Below are 21905 nucleotides of genomic sequence, written 5' to 3' on the forward strand. Positions count from 1 at the left end.
AACTGACGTTCAGCGGTCGAGGCACTCAAACGTCTCCGAACACCCTGGTGCCGTTTCACACACCCCGATCATGAGCAGCACTCAATAATCTTCCATTCACACCAACATTCAAACACACACACACAGTGCAGGAATATCCTCGAGCTCACGTGAACGATCAGAATCAGACTTCACAAACACATGAAGATTATTAGATCAGCACTTTTATTAAAACTTTGCAATTAAAACCCTGAGGGATCATAACATTATTCTGTCATCATTTACTCGCTCTGCTCCACCAAAAAGCTCTTAAAACTCATTTGTGTGCATGCATATTCAAATATCTGACTGAAAGTCATGTGACACACTTGAACCAATGAGATTCGAGATTTACAGTGAATATTGAATATCAATCTAAAGCATCATACGACAGAAAACGTGGAATTGCATTGCGAAAGTGTTCATCCCCCTTCATTTTTTTTTTTTTTCACATTTTGTCATGCTGCAACCTTATGCTTTTTTATTTTTGCTTTTTAATAAAGTAGTAACAAATCTGTTTTTTGATTAGGTATTATGGGGTATTGAGTGTATAATGATACATAAGGTTGCAAAATGGGAAAAAAAGAAAGGGGGTGAACACTTTTGCACAGCACTTCTGATGGATAATTTATGACACTTATGAGGCGCTTGGCTGTTTTTTGAGGCTTGACGTGGTCGCTACACACCGTTATTATTGGATGTAAAAGTGCAGCGCGAACATTCTGCTAAAAATCTCTTTTATGTCACATAGAGAAAAGAAACGGTTTGGAATGACACAAGGGAGAGAAAATGATGACAGAACGATAATTTTTCTCTGAACGATCCTCTTAATATGTAAAGATGTTCAGAACCAGAGAACCTTTTACAATTAAAAAAGGAGTTGAAATTCACTTTAACAAATGTCCATGTGAATGGTCAGATGATGAATAATAACTCAATCTCACCACTAGATGGAGCCTTTAGGCCATAAAAGACAAATTTGGTGCAAAACAAAATTTCAGTTTAGATGAACATGCAAATATAAAGTTATAGTAGACAAAACAGTCTGAACGTATGGAAGGTTGTATAATCTAATGATACAGAATCATAGTACAGTAACAACATTAACATAAAAACACATTTCAGAAGCCGTGCTGTGAGATCCGCTGCGGAGGTCAGAGGTCAGCGTTCGCAGGTCCATCAGTGTTTGTGTTTGAAGTACGCCTCCACTGAAAAACACACATCACTCATGTTTTCATGCCGTCACGCGTGTGTATGTGTGTGTGCGGACGCTGGTGTTACCTGTGTACTCCTGCGGGCTCATGGGAGTGTTCAGGACTGCATTGAAATGGCTCATCCAATCCTTTTGCTCCGTATCCGTTTCACAGGTGAACAGGAAGCTGCGCTCCGGGGTTTCTATGGTGATGCCGTACTGCCACGACCCGTTATAGTGGGTTCCCGCGGGCAGTCCGATTGTAACGCGGTACCCGTGATCCCTGTGTCCCAGAAACACCTCGCCTTTAGCAAACGCATCCTGACAGACACACAGAAGAAACTCAGCTGAAGCAGTGTTTGAAAAGCATCATCATTCATTCATGTATTTTAGATGCTGTAATCGGTCAGGGCTTCTTTTCGACTTTTTTGCAAATGTCTTACCAGAGGATCTTTGAAGTACATGAGCCGTCGGTGGTCCAGCGTGAACCAGCGCTTCTTAAAGCCTTCTGTTTGCTGCAGACACACAACCAGCTCAAAATCAACTGTTTTCCCTCTTAACACATGCTCCTTCTTTTATCACTGATGCGATTTAAAGTTTATTTGTGTGTGTGTTTGAGAGCGCGTCTCACCCGTGGGCCTGTTTTCTCCATGTATCCCTCTATCAGAAAGTTGCGTGTCAGTTTGGGCTTCAGCTGAGAGGAATAGAGCAGGTAAGTTCACTGCACACAACCGGATTCACTGAGATCAACATTAAAAAGGTGAGGAGTTTCAGGACTGACCTCAGCATCCGTCGCTCCAGGGAAAGCAACCTTCAGATAGTGCAGCTGAGCGGCTCGGATGGAGTTAAACCAGTCCACGATCTCCTGATGGAGACAGAGACACACACAGAGTCTCAGATATGAGTGAGTGTGTGTGTGTGCGTGTGTGTGTGTCTGTTGTCTCTCACCTTGCTGCTGTCGTGATAGACGAAGATGTTTCGTGTGATGTTGTCTTTCACGTAGGTGATCTGCAGACCGTTGGGGTTTCCGATCTTGTCCGGCTGGAAGCAGGCGTTCAGTGTGTCCACCTTCATAACGGCCTTGGGTTCTTTAGCCTACAGAGACCCGGCGGTTATTAGTGTAAACTACATCCATAAACTTGAAATAACATAAACTTTAACACTATATATACATATCTTCTACTCTAGTATAAATGATAAAAACACAATAAACTTGAAAATTGAAAATGAAAACAGAAAATATAAAAACTAAAACTTAAGTTAAAATTATATATATATATATATATATAAAAAAACTAAAACTAAAACAAATGCCAAAAACAAAACAAAATTAGAAAGCTAACTAAAATTAAAATTATATAGACATATTTAGAAATAAATAAAAAATGACAAAAACAAACAATAAAAATGATGACAAATTTAACTAAATTAAAAACAGAAAATATAACAACTAAAACTTATTAAAAAATATACAGACATTTAAAACAAACTCAAATAAAAATGACAAAAACACAAAATTAGACAACTAACTTAAATTATACCGATCATAAAAACTAAAAATATAGACATATTAAAAATATATATATAAAAAAGACAAAACAAACAATAAAAATGACTAAAACAAGTTAAAATTAAAACAGAAAATATAAAAATTAAAACTTAATAAAAACTAACAAAAATGAAAATGAAAATAGACAAACTAAAAATGTGTAGACATTTAAAAAAAATAAAATAAATAAAACTTTAAGTAACATAAAAAAAAAAAAATCAAATTCAAAACATTAACAAACACTCTAACAGTATGAATGACACTCACGTCTAGTTTAGTGTAGTACTTTATTGTGCCGTCCCTCAAGGACAGGACGAATCGCCTGTTGAGAAACTGTCCGTTGTCCCGCCCCCTCTTCATCAGCATGCCATCTTTCGCCTCTGTGATTGGTCAATGAGCATGTCAATCATCAAGCGGGAAACAGAAACAGTGTTCTGAGAGTCAGACGCACACGTACCGTCCTCATAGATCGGCTTCTTTCCGTCCTCGATGAACTCCTGCCTCTCGTACTTCGCCCGGATCCACTGCTCCTTCAGAACCCTAAAACACACACCTCCGTCAGCTCAACCTAAAACACACACCTCCGTCAGCTCAACCCTAAAACACACACCTCCGTCAGCTCAACCCTAAAACACACACCTCCGTCAGCTCAACCCTAAAACACACACCTCCGTCAGCTCAACCCTAAAACACACACCTCCGTCAGCTCAACCCTAAAACACACACCTCCGTCAGCTCAACCCTAAAACACACACCTCCGTCAGCTCAACCCTAAAACACACACCTCCGTCAGCTCAACCCTAAAACACACACCTCCGTCAGCTCAACCTAAAACACACACCTCCGTCAGCTCAACCCTAAAACACACACCTCCGTCAGCTCAACCCTAAAACACACACCTCCGTCAGCTCAACCCTAAAACACACACCTCCGTCAGCTCAACCCTAAAACACACACCTCCGTCAACTCAACCCTAAAACACACACCTCCGTCAGCTCAACCTAAAACACACACCTCCGTCAGCTCAACCTAAAACACACACCTCTGTCAGCTCAACCTAAAACACACACCTCCGTCAGCTCAACCTAAAACACACACCTCCGTCAGCTCAACCTAAAACACACACCTCCGTCAGCTCAACCTAAAACACACACCTCCGTCAGCTCAACCTAAAACACACACCTCCGTCAGCTCAACCCTAAAACACACACCTCCGTCAGCTCAACCCTAAAACACACACACCTCCGTCAGCTCAACCTAAAACACACACCTCCGTCAGCTCAACCTAAAACACACACCTCCGTCAGCTCAACCCTAAAACACACACCTCCGTCAGCTCAACCTAAAACACACACCTCCGTCAGCTCAACCTAAAACACACACCTCCGTCAGCTCAACCCTAAAACACACACCTCCGTCAGCTCAACCCTAAAACACACACACCTCCGTCAGCTCAACCTAAAACACACACCTCCGTCAGCTCAACCTAAAACACACACCTCCGTCAGCTCAACCTAAAACACACACCTCCGCCAACTCAACCTAAAACACACACCTCCGTCAGCTCAACCCTAAAACACACACCTCCGTCAGCTCAACCCTAAAACACACACCTCCGTCAGCTCAACCCTAAAACACACACCTCCGTCAGCTCAACCTAAAACACACACCTCCGTCAGCTCAACCTAAAACACACACCTCCGTCAGCTCAACCTAAAACACACACCTCCGTCAGCTCAACCTAAAACACACACCTCCGTCAGCTCAACCTAAAACACACACCTCCGTCAGCTCAACCCTAAAACACACACCTCCGTCAGCTCAACCCTAAAACACACACCTCCGTCAGCTCAACCCTAAAACACACACCTCCGTCAGCTCAACCCTAAAACACACACACCTCCGTCAGCTCAACCTAAAACACACACCTCCGTCAGCTCAACCTAAAACACACACCTCCGTCAGCTCAACCCTAAAACACACACCTCCGTCAGCTCAACCTAAAACACACACCTCCGTCAGCTCAACCTAAAACACACACCTCCGTCAACTCAACCTAAAACACACACCTCCGTCAGCTCAACCCTAAAACACACACTTCCGTCAGCTCAACCTAAAACACACACCTCCGTCAGCTCAACCTAAAACACACACCTCCGTCAGCTCAACCTAAAACACACACCTCCGTCAGCTCAACCCTAAAACACACACCTCCGTCAGTTCAACCTAAAACACACACCTCCGTCAGCTCAACCCTAAAACACACACCTCCGTCAGCTCAACCCTAAAACACACACCTCCGTCAGCTCAACCTAAAACACACACCTCCGTCAGCTCAACCTAAAACACACACCTCCGTCAGCTCAACCTAAAACACACACCTCCGTCAGCTCAACCTAAAACACACACCTCCGTCAGCTCAACCTAAAACACACACCTCCGTCAGCTCAACCCTAAAACACACACCTCCGTCAGCTCAACCTAAAACACACACCTCCGTCAGCTCAACCTAAAACACACACCTCCGTCAGCTCAACCTAAAACACACACCTCCGTCAGCTAACCCTAAAACACACACCTCCGTCAGCTCAACCTAAAACACACACCTCCGTCAGCTCAACCCTAAAACACACACTTCCGTCAGCTCAACCTAAAACACACACCTCCGTCAGCTCAACCTAAAACACACACCTCCGTCAGCTCAACCTAAAACACACACCTCCGTCAGCTCAACCCTAAAACACACACCTCCGTCAGTTCAACCTAAAACACACACCTCCGTCAGCTCAACCCTAAAACACACACCTCCGTCAGCTCAACCTAAAACACACACCTCCGTCAGCTCAACCCTAAAACACACACCTCCGTCAACTCAACCTAAAACACACACCTCCATCAGCTCAACCCTAAAACACACACCTCCGTCAGCTCAACCCTAAAACACACACCTCCGTCAGCTCAACCTAAAACACACACCTCCATCAGCTCAACCCTAAAACACACACCTCCGTCAGCTCAACCTAAAACACACACCTCCGTCAGCTCAACCCTAAAACACACACCTCCGTCAGCTCAACCTAAAACACACACCTCCGTCAGCTCAACCCTAAAACACACACCTCCGTCAGCTCAACCCTAAAACACACACCTCCGTCAGCTCAACTCTAAAACACACACCTCCATCAGCTCAACCTAAAACACACACCTCCATCAGCTCAACCTAAAACACACACCTCCATCAGCTCAACCTAAAACACACACCTCCATCAGCTCAACCCTAAAACACACACCTCCATCAGCTCAACCTAAAACACACACCTCCGTCAGCTCAACCTAAAACACACACCTCCATCAGCTAACCCTAAAACACACACCTCCGTCAGCTCAACCTAAAACACACACCTCCGTCAGCTCAACCTAAAACACACACCTCCGTCAGCTCAACCTAAAACACACACCTCCGTCAGCTCAACCCTAAAACACACACCTCCGTCAGCTCAACCTAAAACACACACCTCCGTCAGCTCAACCTAAAACACACACCTCCGTCAGCTCAACCTAAAACACACACCTCCGTCAGCTCAACCCTAAAACACACACCTCCGTCAGCTCAACCTAAAACACACACCTCCGTCAGCTCAACCCTAAAACACACACCTCCGTCAGCTCAACCCTAAAACACACACCTCCGTCAGCTCAACCCTAAAACACACACCTCCGTCAGCTCAACCCTAAAACACACACCTCCGTCAGCTCAACCTAAAACACTCACCTCCGTCAGCTCAACCCTAAAACACACACCTCCGTCAGCTCAACCTAAAACACACACCTCCGTCAGCTCAACCTAAAACACACACCTCCGTCAGCTCAACCTAAAACACACACCTCCGTCAGCTCAACCTAAAACACACACCTCCGTCAGCTCAACCCTAAAACACACACCTCCGTCAACTCAACCCTAAAACACACACCTCCGTCAGCTCAACCTAAAACACACACCTCCGTCAGCTCAACCCTAAAACACACACCTCCGTCAGCTCAACCTAAAACACACACCTCCGTCAGCTCAACCTAAAACACACACCTCCGTCAGCTCAACCTAAAACACACACCTCCGTCAGCTCAACCCTAAAACACACACCTCCGTCAGCTCAACCCTAAAACACACACCTCCGTCAGCTCAACCTAAAACACACACCTCCGTCAGCTCAACCTAAAACACACACCTCCGTCAGCTCAACCTAAAACACACACCTCCGTCAGCTCAACCTTAAAACACACACCTCCGTCAGCTCAACCCTAAAACACACACCTCCGTCAGCTCAACCTAAAACACACACCTCCGTCAGCTCAACCTAAAACACACACCTCCGTCAGCTCAACCCTAAAACACACACCTCCGTCAGCTCAACCTAAAACACACACCTCCGTCAGCTCAACCCTAAAACACACACCTCCGTCAGCTCAACCCTAAAACACACACCTCCGTCAGCTCAACTCTAAAACACACACCTCCATCAGCTCAACCTAAAACACACACCTCCATCAGCTCAACCTAAAACACACACCTCCATCAGCTCAACCTAAAACACACACCTCCATCAGCTCAACCCTAAAACACACACCTCCATCAGCTCAACCTAAAACACACACCTCCGTCAGCTCAACCTAAAACACACACCTCCATCAGCTAACCCTAAAACACACACCTCCGTCAGCTCAACCTAAAACACACACCTCCGTCAGCTCAACCTAAAACACACACCTCCGTCAGCTCAACCTAAAACACACACCTCCGTCAGCTCAACCTAAAACACACACCTCCGTCAGCTCAACCTAAAACACACACCTCCGTCAGCTCAACCTAAAACACACACCTCCGTCAGCTCAACCCTAAAACACACACCTCCGTCAGCTCAACCCTAAAACACACACCTCCGTCAGCTCCGTCAGCTCAACCCTAAAACACACACCTCCGTCAGCTCAACCCTAAAACACACACCTCCATCAGCTCAACCTAAAACACACACCTCCGTCAGCTCAACCCTAAAACACACACCTCCGTCAGCTCAACCCTAAAACACACACCTCCGTCAGCTCAACCCTAAAACACACACCTCCGTCAGCTCAACCTAAAACACACACCTCCGTCAGCTCAACCTAAAACACACACCTCCGTCAGCTCAACCTAAAACACACACCTCCGTCAGCTCAACCCTAAAACACACACCTCCGTCAGCTCAACCTAAAACACACACCTCCGTCAGCTCAACCCTAAAACACACACCTCCGTCAGCTCAACCCTAAAACACACACCTCCGTCAGCTCAACCCTAAAACACACATCTCCGTCAGCTCAACCTAAAACACACACCTCCGTCAGCTCAACCTAAAACACACACCTCCGTCAGCTCAACCTAAAACACACACCTCCGTCAGCTCAACCCTAAAACACACACCTCCGTCAGCTCAACCTAAAACACACACCTCCGTCAGCTCAACCTAAAACACACACCTCCGTCAGCTCAACCTAAAACACACACCTCCGTCAGCTCAACCCTAAAACACACACTTCCGTCAGCTCAACCTAAAACACACACCTCCGTCAGCTCAACCTAAAACACACACCTCCGTCAGTTCAACCTAAAACACGCACCTCCGTCAGCTCAACCCTAAAACACGCACCTCCGTCAGCTCAACCTAAAACACACACCTCCGTCAGCTCAACCCTAAAACACACACCTCCGTCAACTCAACCTAAAACACACACCTCCGTCAGCTCAACCCTAAAACACACACCTCCGTCAGCTCAACCCTAAAACACACACCTCCGTCAGCTCAACCCTAAAACACACACCTCCGTCAGCTCAACCCTAAAACACACACCTCCGTCAGCTCAACCCTAAAACACACACCTCCGTCAGCTCAACCCTAAAACACACACCTCCGTCAGCTCAACCCTAAAACACACACCTCCGTCAGCTCAACCCTAAAACACACACCTCCGTCAGCTCAACCTAAAACACACACCTCCGTCAGCTCAACCCTAAAACACACACCTCCGTCAGCTCAACCCTAAAACACACACCTCCGTCAGCTCAACCCTAAAACACACACCTCCGTCAGCTCAACCCTAAAACACACACCTCCGTCAGCTCAACCCTAAAACACACACCTCCGTCAGCTCAACCTAAAACACACACCTCCGTCAGCTCAACCTAAAACACACACCTCCGTCAGCTCAACCTAAAACACACACCTCCGTCAGCTCAACCTAAAACACACACCTCCGTCAGCTCAACCTAAAACACACACCTCCGTCAGCTCAACCTAAAACACACACCTCCGTCAGCTCAACCCTAAAACACACACCTCCGTCAGCTCAACCCTAAAACACACACCTCCGTCAGCTCAACCCTAAAACACACACCTCCGTCAGCTCAACCCTAAAACACACACCTCCGTCAGCTCAACCTAAAACACACACCTCCGTCAGCTCAACCTAAAACACACACCTCCGTCAGCTCAACCCTAAAACACACACCTCCGTCAGCTCAACCTAAAACACACACCTCCGTCAGCTCAACCTAAAACACACACCTCCGTCAGCTCAACCCTAAAACACACACCTCCGTCAGCTCAACCCTAAAACACACACCTCCGTCAGCTCAACCCTAAAACACACACCTCCGTCAGCTCAACCTAAAACACACACCTCCGTCAGCTCAACCTAAAACACACACCTCCGTCAGCTCAACCTAAAACACACACCTCCGTCAGCTCAACCTAAAACACACACCTCCGTCAGCTCAACCCTAAAACACACACCTCCGTCAGCTCAACCCTAAAACACACACCTCCGTCAGCTCAACCCTAAAACACACACCTCCGTCAGCTCAACCTAAAACACACACCTCCGTCAGCTCAACCTAAAACACACACCTCCGTCAGCTCAACCTAAAACACACACCTCCGTCAGCTCAACCTAAAACACACACCTCCGTCAGCTCAACCTAAAACACACACCTCCGTCAGCTCAACCTAAAACACACACCTCCGTCAGCTCAACCCTAAAACACACACCTCCGTCAGCTCAACCCTAAAACACACACCTCCGTCAGCTCAACCTAAAACACACACCTCCGTCAGCTCAACCCTAAAACACACACCTCCGTCAGCTCAACCTAAAACACACACCTCCGTCAGCTCAACCTAAAACACACACCTCCGTCAGCTCAACCCTAAAACACACACCTCCGTCAGCTCAACCTAAAACACACACCTCCGTCAGCTCAACCTAAAACACACACCTCCGTCAGCTCAACCCTAAAACACACACCTCCGTCAGCTCAACCCTAAAACACACACCTCCGTCAGCTCAACCCTAAAACACACACCTCCGTCAGCTCAACCCTAAAACACACACCTCCGTCAGCTCAACCTAAAACACACACCTCCGTCAGCTCAACCCTAAAACACACACCTCCGTCAGCTCAACCTAAAACACACACCTCCGTCAGCTCAACCTAAAACACACACCTCCGTCAGCTCAACCTAAAACACACACCTCCGTCAGCTCAACCTAAAACACACACCTCCGTCAGCTCAACCTAAAACACACACCTCCGTCAGCTCAACCCTAAAACACACACCTCCGTCAGCTCAACCCTAAAACACACACCTCCGTCAGCTCAACCCTAAAACACACACCTCCGTCAGCTCAACCTAAAACACACACCTCCGTCAGCTCAACCTAAAACACACACCTCCGTCAGCACAACCCTAAAACACACACCTCCGTCAGCTCAACCTAAAACACACACCTCCGTCAGCTCAACCTAAAACACACACCTCCGTCAGCTCAACCCTAAAACACACACCTCCGTCAGCTCAACCCTAAAACACACACCTCCGTCAGCTCAACCTAAAACACACACCTCCGTCAGCTCAACCTAAAACACACACCTCCGTCAGCTCAACCTAAAACACACACCTCCGTCAGCTCAACCTAAAACACACACCTCCGTCAGCTCAACCCTAAAACACACACCTCCGTCAGCTCAACCCTAAAACACACACCTCCGTCAGCTCAACCTAAAACACACACCTCCGTCAGCTCAACCTAAAACACACACCTCCGTCAGCTCAACCTAAAACACACACCTCCGTCAGCTCAACCTAAAACACACACCTCCGTCAGCTCAACCTAAAACACACACCTCCGTCAGCTCAACCTAAAACACACACCTCCGTCAGCTCAACCTAAAACACACACCTCCGTCAGCTCAACCTAAAACACACACCTCCGTCAGCTCAACCTAAAACACACACCTCCGTCAGCTCAACCCTAAAACACACACCTCCGTCAGCTCAACCCTAAAACACACACCTCCGTCAGCTCAACCCTAAAACACACACCTCCGTCAGCTAACCCCTAAAACACACACCTCCGTCAGCTCAACCTAAAACACACACCTCCGTCAGCTCAACCTAAAACACACACCTCCGTCAGCTCAACCCTAAAACACACACCTCCGTCAGCTCAACCTAAAACACACACCTCCGTCAGCTCAACCTAAAACACACACCTCCGTCAACTCAACCTAAAACACACACCTCCGTCAGCTCAACCCTAAAACACACACCTCCGTCAGCTCAACCTAAAACACACACCTCCGTCAGCTCAACCTAAAACACACACCTCCGTCAGCTCAACCTAAAACACACACCTCCGTCAGCTCAACCCTAAAACACACACCTCCGTCAGTTCAACCTAAAACACACACCTCCGTCAGCTCAACCTAAAACACACACCTCCGTCAGCTCAACCCTAAAACACACACCTCCGTCAGCTCAACCTAAAACACACACCTCCGTCAGCTCAACCTAAAACACACACCTCCGTCAGCTCAACCTAAAACACACACCTCCGTCAGCTCAACCTAAAACACACACCTCCGTCAGCTCAACCTAAAACACACACCTCCGTCAGCTCAACCTAAAACACACACCTCCGTCAGCTCAACCCTAAAACACACACCTCCGTCAGCTCAACCTAAAACACACACCTCCGTCAGCTCAACCTAAAACACACACCTCCGTCAGCTCAACCTAAAACACACACCTCCGTCAGCTAACCCTAAAACACACACCTCCGTCAGCTCAACCTAAAACACACACCTCCGTCAGCTCAACCCTAAAACACACACTTCCGTCAGCTCAACCCTAAAACACACACCTCCGTCAGCTCAACCTAAAACACACACCTCCGTCAGCTCAACCTAAAACACACACCTCCGTCAGCTCAACCCTAAAACACACACCTCCGTCAGTTCAACCTAAAACACACACCTCCGTCAGCTCAACCCTAAAACACACACCTCCGTCAGCTCAACCTAAAACACACACCTCCGTCAGCTCAACCCTAAAACACACACCTCCGTCAACTCAACCTAAAACACACACCTCCATCAGCTCAACCCTAAAACACACACCTCCGTCAGCTCAACCCTAAAACACACACCTCCGTCAGCTCAACCTAAAACACACACCTCCATCAGCTCAACCCTAAAACACACACCTCCGTCAGCTCAACCTAAAACACACACCTCCGTCAGCTCAACCCTAAAACACACACCTCCGTCAGCTCAACCTAAAACACACACCTCCGTCAGCTCAACCCTAAAACACACACCTCCGTCAGCTCAACCCTAAAACACACACCTCCGTCAGCTCAACTCTAAAACACACACCTCCATCAGCTCAACCTAAAACACACACCTCCATCAGCTCAACCTAAAACACACACCTCCATCAGCTCAACCTAAAACACACACCTCCATCAGCTCAACCCTAAAACACACACCTCCATCAGCTCAACCTAAAACACACACCTCCGTCAGCTCAACCTAAAACACACACCTCCATCAGCTAACCCTAAAACACACACCTCCGTCAGCTCAACCTAAAACACACACCTCCGTCAGCTCAACCTAAAACACACACCTCCGTCAGCTCAACCTAAAACACACACCTCCGTCAGCTCAACCCTAAAACACACACCTCCGTCAGCTCAACCTAAAACACACACCTCCGTCAGCTCAACCTAAAACACACACCTCCGTCAGCTCAACCTAAAACACACACCTCCGTCAGCTCAACCCTAAAACACACACCTCCGTCAGCTCAACCTAAAACACACACCTCCGTCAGCTCAACCCTAAAACACACACCTCCGTCAGCTCAACCCTAAAACACACACCTCCGTCAGCTCAACCCTAAAACACACACCTCCGTCAGCTCAACCCTAAAACACACACCTCCGTCAGCTCAACCTAAAACACTCACCTCCGTCAGCTCAACCCTAAAACACACACCTCCGTCAGCTCAACCTAAAACACACACCTCCGTCAGCTCAACCTAAAACACACACCTCCGTCAGCTCAACCTAAAACACACACCTCCGTCAGCTCAACCTAAAACACACACCTCCGTCAACTCAACCCTAAAACACACACCTCCGTCAACTCAACCCTAAAACACACACCTCCGTCAGCTCAACCTAAAACACACACCTCCGTCAGCTCAACCCTAAAACACACACCTCCGTCAGCTCAACCTAAAACACACACCTCCGTCAGCTCAACCTAAAACACACACCTCCGTCAGCTCAACCTAAAACACACACCTCCGTCAGCTCAACCCTAAAACACACACCTCCGTCAGCTCAACCCTAAAACACACACCTCCGTCAGCTCAACCTAAAACACACACCTCCGTCAGCTCAACCTAAAACACACACCTCCGTCAGCTCAACCTAAAACACACACCTCCGTCAGCTCAACCTTAAAACACACACCTCCGTCAGCTCAACCCTAAAACACACACCTCCTTCAGCTCAACCTAAAACACACACCTCCGTCAGCTCAACCTAAAACACACACCTCCGTCAGCTCAACCCTAAAACACACACCTCCGTCAGCTCAACCTAAAACACACACCTCCGTCAGCTCAACCCTAAAACACACACCTCCGTCAGCTCAACCCTAAAACACACACCTCCGTCAGCTCAACTCTAAAACACACACCTCCATCAGCTCAACCTAAAACACACACCTCCATCAGCTCAACCTAAAACACACACCTCCATCAGCTCAACCCTAAAACACACACCTCCATCAGCTCAACCCTAAAACACACACCTCCGTCAGCTCAACCTAAAACACACACCTCCATCAGCTAACCCTAAAACACACACCTCCGTCAGCTCAACCTAAAACACACACCTCCGTGAGCTCAACCTAAAACACACACCTCCGTCAGCTCAACCTAAAACACACACCTCCGTCAGCTCAACCTAAAACACACACCTCCGTCAGCTCAACCCTAAAACACACACCTCCGTCAGCTCAACCTAAAACACACACCTCCGTCAGCTCAACCCTAAAACACACACCTCCGTCAGCTCAACCTAAAACACACACCTCCGTCAGCTCAACCCTAAAACACACACCTCCGTCAGCTCAACCCTAAAACACACACCTCCGTCAGCTCAACCTAAAACACACACCTCCGTCAGCTCAACCCTAAAACACACACCTCCGTCAGCTCAACCCTAAAACACACACCTCCGTCAGCTCAACCCTAAAACACACACCTCCGTCAGCTCAACCCTAAAACACACACCTCCGTCAGCTAACCCTAAAACACACACCTCCGTCAGCTCAACCCTAAAACACACACCTCCGTCAGCTCAACCCTAAAACACACACCTCCGTCAGCTCAACCTAAAACACACACCTCCGTCAGCTCAACCTAAAACACTCACCTCCGTCAGCTCAACCCTAAAACACACACCTCCGTCAGCTCAACCTAAAACACACACCTCCGTCAGCTCAACCTAAAACACACACCTCCGTCAGCTCAACCTAAAACACACACCTCCGTCAGCTCAACCCTAAAACACACACCTCCGTCAACTCAACCCTAAAACACACACCTCCGTCAGCTCAACCTAAAACACACACCTCCGTCAGCTCAACCTAAAACACACACCTCCATCAGCTCAACCCTAAAACACACACCTCCGTCAGCTCAACCTAAAACACACACCTCCGTCAGCTCAACCTAAAACACACACCTCCGTCAGCTCAACCCTAAAACACACACCTCCGTCAGCTCAACCCTAAAACACACACCTCCGTCAGCTCAACCTAAAACACACACCTCCGTCAGCTCAACCTAAAACACACACCTCCGTCAGCTCAACCTAAAACACACACCTCCGTCAGCTCAACCTAAAACACACACCTCCGTCAGCTCAACCTAAAACACACACCTCCGTCAGCTCAACCTAAAACACACACCTCCGTCAGCTCAACCCTAAAACACACACCTCCGTCAGCTCAACCCTAAAACACACACCTCCGTCAGCTCAACCCTAAAACACACACCTCCATCAGCTCAACCTAAAACACACACCTCCATCAGCTCAACCTAAAACACACACCTCCATCAGCTCAACCTAAAACACACACCTCCATCAGCTCAACCCTAAAACACACACCTCCATCAGCTCAACCTAAAACACACACCTCCGTCAGCTCAACCTAAAACACACACCTCCATCAGCTAACCCTAAAACACACACCTCCGTCAGCTCAACCTAAAACACACACCTCCGTCAGCTCAACCTAAAACACACACCTCCGTCAGCTCAACCTAAAACACACACCTCCGTCAGCTCAACCTAAAACACACACCTCCGTCAGCTCAACCCTAAAACACACACCTCCGTCAGCTCAACCCTAAAACACACACCTCCGTCAGCTCAACTCATCCTGACTACAGGAACTACAGTCATCAAAGCACTAGTTGAGACGCTCGTCTAGCGTGAGATTAGGTCTGATCGTCTCTCACAGATGTCTAGTTCTAGTCTCATGCTCTCCTGATTCTCTGAAGCTTTGTTAAAGCCAGCCGATCAGCTAAATTAATTCTCATTACAGCTAAACGAACTCAATTAAGTGCCCTAAAGTTGAATTAACCCTAAATATAACATCTGGCAGAGCATTTAAGAGGTTTCCTCAGGCTGAAGAACATGATACGACTGTATTTGAGAGGATATATCCACATCCAGTCACTCCACACTGACTGACAAGAGACGCTTTGGGATCAGATTGTGATCATGATGGGCTGGTGGTGATGCGGCATGTCGCCATGGGAACTCACTGGCAGTCCTTGTGCGTGGGCTTGTAGTAGTAAACAGGAACAGCAGCCTCATAAACGGCCTTCATGGTGTCATTCCCATGCTCAGACAGGAACTAAAAATAATGAAGCATACAGTTATGCAACATCAATCAGATATTTTCAGACACCTTTTTTAATGTTTAAAGAAATGCAGTTTCATGCAGTTGCGACACAACAGAAGAATCTTCATGCATTTCTTTTCTATACAGTAACAGTTCGTACCGCGACTGGAAAGGAAAAAGCACCATACGGTTGACGTGACTCATGTCTTCTGGAGTCATATGACTCTTGGTTTGAGGAACAGACCGAAATTAAAATCATTCACTCATCTTCATACTCAGTATGAACTGTTTTGGTGTGGAAAAGAAATGCATGACTTTACAAACTTTATCCTTTTGTTGTTGCATGGAAGATAACATGATGAACAACATTACATGGACACTTTTTGTTTCAGTCAGAATGAAATCACTCCGATTGATGAATCCTAACATAGTGTTTACATGAAAGAAGTGAAGAAAGCAGAAATGTGCATTTGCTGGTCATCAGCTTGGACAATATGACCAACGGGTAACACATAAATGCAGAAAAGAAGAGGTCCGAGGACCGAGCCTTGAGGCACACCTGAAGTTATGAAGAGAAATTAAGCAGATCTTTCCAGTTTCTGTTTTCAATCCGATCAAGTGTTTACATGTCCTATTGCACGGATTAGAAAAGGCTTAAAGCACGCCTTATAATCTGAACGAAATTTCGCATTTGGCCAATTTATTCCGACCGACTGATTACAAACGGATTATTAGGGTCCGTGTAAATGTCACTCACCAAAACTAAACTAAACATATTCAAACCTATTTTCATCAACTGAATTAAAGCTGAAATAAAATATAAATACTATAATTTTTATTAATTAGAAACTAAGTGAAATAAAAAAGTGCTAAAATGACTAAACCTAAAAACGTACTAATAAAAATGACAAAAGCACATAAAAACACTAAAACTTAAATGAAAACTGAAAGTATAAAGAAGCTAATTCATAATTTTAATAAATATTATGCAGCAGGTTTACAGAAACGTCATCAACACCTGAACTTCTGAATCCTCCCAGCGTGAGAGTCGGAGGGATTTGACTTTTCCGATGCTGGGAATATTGCGATGTACTCCGGAGCAGGCCAGGCAGATGAAGACTCCCAAAGAACAAGAGCCCCATTCTGGATCTGAGAGAGAGAGAGAGAGAGAGAGAGAGAGAGAGAGATGAATAAATAAAATTCAGTTTTACTCTTCAAGTTTGACACACATTTGCAGGTTGGGCTGATGTTTTTTCTCACTGAGATCCAGAAGAACGGATAGTCGTGTTAATAATAGACTGCCGACTCAGCACAGACATGATACTTACAACGACAGAATAAGGAAGAAATACTGAACAATGATCTACATCATCAGGATTCCTGGAAAACAGACCCTTGAGCGAAATAACTCAGACGCTGTCCAAAAGCCTGAGTGATGAGCTCTAAAACGGCCTGAAGCCAAAGAACACTAAAGAACAGTTAACAGCAGCCTAAAGCTACAGAAACACACACAGATACAGAGATAATATTCCAGCATTGCTGATAAAACCCTTAAACTGGGTAAAACACCTAACTCTGACTTCATTACGTCATAATGACAGATAGAAAAGATATGAGATAAAACGATAAAACATTGCACAGTAGAATTCAAGGTGTGTTCACGCCATATCGTAATAACTGTAATCGAGATTCTGAGATAGTGCCGAGACAGTGCCACAGAAACGCATTATTCCAAATATAACGTCACGTGTTGTCATCTCAAGATTGCGGTAATTACGCGGTGGCATGAATGCATCATTACATTTCCGATAATTTGCACGTGAACTTAAAGAGACAGTCCATCCAAGAATTAAAAACTCCTTCATGTTGTTCCAAACCGGTTTGATGTTCTTTCTTCTGCGACACAAAAGAATGTTGACAACCAGTTTCAGATTCCTTTGACATTCATTGTGTGGACAAAAAATACAAAAGTATTTGTTTACCAACATTCTTCAAAATAACGTCTTTTGTGTTCAGCAGAAGCAGACAAACAGGTTTACTTACAAAATCACATTGTTCACCTCAGAAGGCCTTAGCCGTATGGATTACTTTTATGATGGATTGATGCGCTTTTTTGGGCTTCAAAATCTCACCTCCATTCACTGCCATTATAACGCTTGGAAGAGCCAGAATATTTTATCTCTGATTGAGTTCATCTGAAAGAAGATAGTCATACACATCTAGGATGGGTTGAGGGTGAGTAAATCATGGGATAGTTTTCATTTTTGGGTGAACTATGCCTTTAAATCCTCTTGACATCATGATCACAGACTGTCATAAGGTACATTTTCTGATAAAACAGTTCGCCAGGCAACCTGAACATGATTTAAATTAAGTAAAACTATGATTTATTAACACTTTTTTGAGAACAGATCTGATCGTAAACGGTTGTAGTTCATGAATGTTTTGGAATACAGACTTAAGGTTGGTCTCTGTTTAAAGGAGGCACTTGTTATCAAAGCATTTTAAATTGTAAAAATAAAGTTAAAACACTTTCAGTTAAAATATTAGTTCACTTTAGAATTAAACTTTCCTGATAATTTACTCTCCTCCATGTCATCCAAGATGTTCATGTCTTTCTTTCTTCAGTGGAAAAGTTTTTAAGGAAAACATTCCAGGATTTTTCTCCATATAGTGGACTTCACTGGGGTTCAAATGTCAGTTTCAGTGCAGCTGGAAAAACTATATAATTTTATTTTACTTTTAGAAAATGTCCGATGGTTTCTCTAGATCAGACTCTTATTCCTCATCTGGGATCATGTAGAGCTCTTTGAAGCTGCACTGAAACTGACATTTGGACCTTCAACCCGTTGAACCCCAGTGAAGTCCACTATATGGAGAAAAATCCTGGAATGTTTTCCTTCATTTCTTTCCACTGAAGAAAGAAAGACATGAACATCTTGGATGACGGATGAGGGTGAGTAAATTATCAGGAAAGTTTCATTCTGAAGTGAACTAATCCTTTAACTGGAAAGAAAATGCACTGAACTAAACATTTATACAAACTATGTTATCATATTGTTATTATTATGGTATATTTCACAAAATAACCTGGACTCTAATAGTGCTATACAATCAAAGCTGTACGTCTAACCAAGTGGTGCTCAAAGTTTGAAGTTGATGTCACAAAAGTTGAGCTGCTAAAAGGATTTAAAGTACCACACACAATGTCCAATTTCAAAACACTTTCCACAGGAATAAAAGCTTTCGAATGATAATTTATGATGATTACTAAAATATATGATAGAGAAGAAAGCACTACCAGAACACTGAACACGTATCCAGAAACATCTCAACATCTCAGTTCACATTCATGTGTTACACTGGACAGTGTGCAGAAACCCACTTCCTGTTTCTTCATCTCTCCTCAACTCCACCCACATCCCCCCATCTCTCTCTCTCTCTCTCTCTCTCTCTCTCTCTTCCTAGAATCATGTAGAAATCGCAGCCACACCTTCAGTCAACATCTGGGCCCGTCTCCACCAGCCGCCCGCCTCCAGACAAACACAATCCTGATCTATATCATATCAAACACTAAATTCCTAAATCAGAAATTACATGTTCCACACATTCTGAAACCAAAAATATGAAATCAAATCTGAAATTTCTGAAATCAAATCCTGCCTTAAATGAGTACAAACACAATCCCCAAACCATCCATCACTGCCTTCCCTTTACAAACACTAGAGTCTTTAATTACACAGGTATGTCTGGAAACACACACACACACACACACACACACACACACACACACAGAGAGAGATATCATGTTCATGAACTCTAGATCTCCCGGATAGCATCGCATACTATAACACAAGTTTATAAAACACTATTAAAAACATCTCCATATCAGTTGCTCGCGTTTCAGGTGAGTTGTCCGCGCGCGTCACGCCCCCCGTGTGTCTCGAGCGCTTGTTGATCCGTTCGCGCAGGTTCGGTCATGTCTCGTGCGCTCCGGTTCCGGTTACTCGGTGGATTTCTAAGCGGGTAAACTTACTGTCCGCGCCGCAGTCCGCGCAGTTGCCGTTCCCCGGCTTCTGCAGGACGTGTTTGAGGGTTCGGGCCGCGCGCTCGTTGTCCGTCATCGGTCCGGTGGAGCGGCGGGTCGGTGTCTCTCCTCACGAGCGCGGAGCAGCAGCAGGAGCAGAAGGAGGCGCTGGGCTGGTGGAGGTGTTTCAAACATTCGGAAGTGAAGCAGCAGAGTTTGTTCAGACTTGTTGTTCCGCATCAGAAACACCAGTGTGTGTGTGTGTGTGTGTGTGTGTGTGTGTTCCAGAGCGTCGTCACACTCACCATAAACACACAAACTCACAGATTACACATCTATCTTTACATACACATTAGCGCATAGTTCACATTATAACGCAAAACATATAAGAGTCAAAGACATTTAAATCAATAGAAATGTATTTTATACACATAGAAAAGCACATTAAATGCAAGTAAAACGTCTACTTTTGAGGTTTCAAATAAGTTTTGGGAGAATAAAATGTCAAAATGTGAGTGAAATAATAATGTTCATTCAGTGTAAAACTTATATTATATAAAAATTGAAACAACATACTTATTCTAACCTGTACGTATTAAAATATATAAAGGCATACTAAATTTTTATTGCATTTTAAATGAGTAAAAAAAAATATTGCTGACAAATGGGCAAAACCCTTTGATAGTGGCAAAGTTTAAAAATGTAAAATTACAAGTAATTAGCATTTGGGGTAAAAGTAATTAGTCTTTAATATGACATAAATAGATTTTTTTGTTGTAAATGTCCCTGACAAGATTGTTACACTGAATGACATTTTAGTGTGTGTCTTCTGTAAATCATGGTAAAAATGTATGATATTTAATTTTTGCTCAGAAAACAAGCAAACAAATTACAAACTGAATTCCGGAAAAGTTGGGACGTTTTTAAAATTTGAATAAAATGAAAACTAAAAGACTTTCAAATCACATGAGTCAATATTTTATACACAATAGAACATAGATAACATAACAAATGTTTAAACTGGGAAATTTTACAATTTTATCCACTAAATGAGCTCATTTCAAATTTGATGCCTGCTACAGGTCTCAGAATAGCTGGGACGGGGGCAAAAAATGGTTGAAAAAGCAAGAAATTTTTAAAAGATTCAGCTGGGAGAACATCTAGTAACTAATTAAGTTAATTGATATCAGGTCTGTAACATGATTAGCTATAAAAGGGATGTCTTATAGAGGCAGAGTCTCTCAGAAGTAAAGATGGGCAGAGCTGTGAAAGAGTGTGTGAAAAGATTGTGGGAAACTTTAAAAACAATGTTCCTCAATGTCAAAATGCTAATCTCATCATCTGCAGTGCATAACATCGTCAAAAGATTCAGAGAAACTGGAGAAATCTCTGCATAAGGGACAAGGCCGAAGACCTTTATTGGATGCCCGTATCCTTCAGGCCCTCAGACGGCACTGATTGTGTCAATGACATTACTAAATGAGCACAGGAATACTTCCAGAAACCACTGTCGGGAAACACAATCCGCCGTGCCATCTGCAGATGCCAACTAAACCACTGTCGGGAAACACAATCCGCCGTGCCATCTGCAGATGCCAACTAAACCACTGTCGGAAAACACAATCTGCCGTGCCATCTGTAGATGCCAACTAAACCACTGTCGGTAAACACAATCTGCCATGCCATCTGTAGATGCCAACTAAACCACTGTCGGTAAACACAATCTGCCGTGCCATCTGTAGATGCCAACTAAACCACTGTCGGAAAACAATCTGCCGTGCCATCTGTAGATGCCAACTAAACCACTGTCGGA

The 21905-nt window shown here is 45.1% G+C and overlaps 1 protein-coding gene across 2 annotated transcripts; it reads right to left on the minus strand.

Annotated features, from left to right (window-relative positions):
* Window positions 1–200: 200 nt before the first annotated feature.
* zgc:92360 (uncharacterized protein LOC436988 homolog) lies at window positions 201–20339 on the minus strand. 2 transcript variants are annotated; one of them, XM_067372827.1, is made up of 11 exons: window positions 19367–19419; window positions 17084–17214; window positions 15986–16077; window positions 3217–3299; window positions 3027–3139; window positions 2159–2305; window positions 1992–2075; window positions 1842–1904; window positions 1654–1725; window positions 1300–1531; window positions 201–1226 (listed from the first exon to the last, which is right to left on the minus strand). In XM_067372827.1, exons 1-11 carry the CDS (start codon window positions 19401–19403, stop codon window positions 1198–1200), a joined length of 1083 nt encoding a protein of 360 aa, XP_067228928.1. In that variant the 5' UTR covers window positions 19404–19419; the 3' UTR covers window positions 201–1197. The 2 variants fall into 2 exon arrangements, with proteins under 2 accessions (XP_067228928.1, XP_067228927.1); XM_067372826.1 differs by lacking the exon at window positions 19367–19419 and adding an exon at window positions 20102–20339 and having other exon boundaries at window positions 204–1226.
* Between the last annotated feature and the right edge of the window lie 1566 nt (window positions 20340–21905).

Source organism: Chanodichthys erythropterus, chromosome 21 (genome assembly GCF_024489055.1).
Source record: "Chanodichthys erythropterus isolate Z2021 chromosome 21, ASM2448905v1, whole genome shotgun sequence".
Classification (NCBI taxonomy): Eukaryota; Metazoa; Chordata; class Actinopteri; order Cypriniformes; family Xenocyprididae; genus Chanodichthys; species Chanodichthys erythropterus.

Coding starts and splice junctions, on each gene's coding strand:
- zgc:92360 (XM_067372826.1), bottom strand. CDS start 20,189: ATGACGGACAACGAGCGCGCGGCCCGAACCCTCAAACACGTCCTGCAG. Junction 3,300..15,985: donor CCCACGCACAAGGACTGCCA/GTGAGTTCCCAT, acceptor TGTGTGTTTTAG/GGTTCTGAAGGAGCAGTGGA. Junction 2,076..2,158: donor TCTATCACGACAGCAGCAAG/GTGAGAGACAAC, acceptor TGTCTCCATCAG/GAGATCGTGGACTGGTTTAA.